General features: G+C 67.9%; 1 protein-coding gene across 1 annotated transcript in view; it reads right to left on the bottom strand.

The window, feature by feature from the left end:
- Window positions 1–8: 8 nt before the first annotated feature.
- Window positions 9–1,126, bottom strand: part of SLC12A7 (solute carrier family 12 member 7) — a gene marked incomplete at its 5' end in the record, with an annotated part of 22,892 nt that continues 21,774 nt past the window's right edge. Inside the window, one exon of the mRNA XM_025050506.1 lies at window positions 9–640. Within this exon, the coding sequence (XP_024906274.1) occupies window positions 482–640 (159 nt within the window). The remainder of the gene's footprint in view (window positions 641–1,126) is intronic.

Genomic DNA, 1,126 nt, shown 5'->3' with positions numbered 1-1,126 from the left:
CCCGCCCACGCATCCCTGAACAACTGGCCTCCCTTCCCAGGCATCACGCCAGGCGAGCACCGGACCAAGGCCGCCAGCTGTGCTGGGGACGTGGGCGAGGGCAGCCGATGCTCCGCCTTTATTTACGGACACACAAAGGCTGATCAGAGGAACGAACAGCAGGGGGCTGACCCAGGAACCAGAGCGGAGCTCTCAGCTGCCCTGTCACCTTCACAAGGGGGGCCTAGTGGCCCAAGGGTCACCTTCTGTCTGAGTGCGGTTCCTGTGAATGCCCCGGATGGGGAAGGACGGGAGTGTGACCGCCACACTGACTGGGGGGACCTAACGCTGGAATCCAGAGGCCGCGTGCGTGGCTGCTGCGAGGCAGCTGTGCGGCCCCCCACGGCCCTCCATGGTCCCCCACGCACACATGGCGCCGGCTGGACTCTTCTGCTGTGGGGAGCCCAGCCGTGCTGCCCGGAGCGCTCCCGCGGCGGCTGCGTTAGGAGTAGATGGTGATGACCTCCCGGCCACTGCCCCTCACCAGCAGGACCCGGTCCAGCCCCTCGGTGAGGACCTCGAGGAACTCCATGTCTGGGAGGCTCGCGTTAAGGCCACAGCTGCACCATCGCACGTGGGGCCTAGGGCGGGGCGGGGAGCCCTAGGAGGTGGGCCGGGAGTCCAGGGGTGCCACATGCAGCCTGCAGGTGCAGATGCCGGCCCGACAGGAACCTGGGGCACCCTGCCCGCAGACCCCCTGAGGGACATATCCCCTGCCACCCAGACGCCCAGGCAGACCAGAAGTCCTAGTCACTGACACGCAAACTCCTAAAGCTGAGCGCCAAGCCCAGACCACGAGCCCCTCAGCAGCCGGGAGCCTGTGGGGGCTTCTCCCCGCACACCCACTTAGGGCCCAGAGCCTGTCTGGGACAGGGCTGACCTGTGCCCTCTGAGGCCAGGCCCCCACTCTACAGCTGACAGGGCCCAACCACAGGGAGCAGGCCAGGACCCACGCAGGGATGCAGTGCCCAGTGGGCAAGGTGTTCAGGCACCACCAGAGTGGAGCCTTGGCAGAGGCCCCAGGCACCCGGCCGCCTGAGACGGGGTCGCAGGCACGGGCCATGGGGGGACTCCAGGATGGGGGGTG

Source organism: Pteropus alecto, unplaced genomic scaffold (assembly GCF_000325575.1).
Source record: "Pteropus alecto unplaced genomic scaffold, ASM32557v1 scaffold137, whole genome shotgun sequence".
Taxonomy (NCBI): Eukaryota; Metazoa; Chordata; class Mammalia; order Chiroptera; family Pteropodidae; genus Pteropus; species Pteropus alecto.
This window is presented reverse-complemented; position numbering and strand designations above follow the sequence as displayed.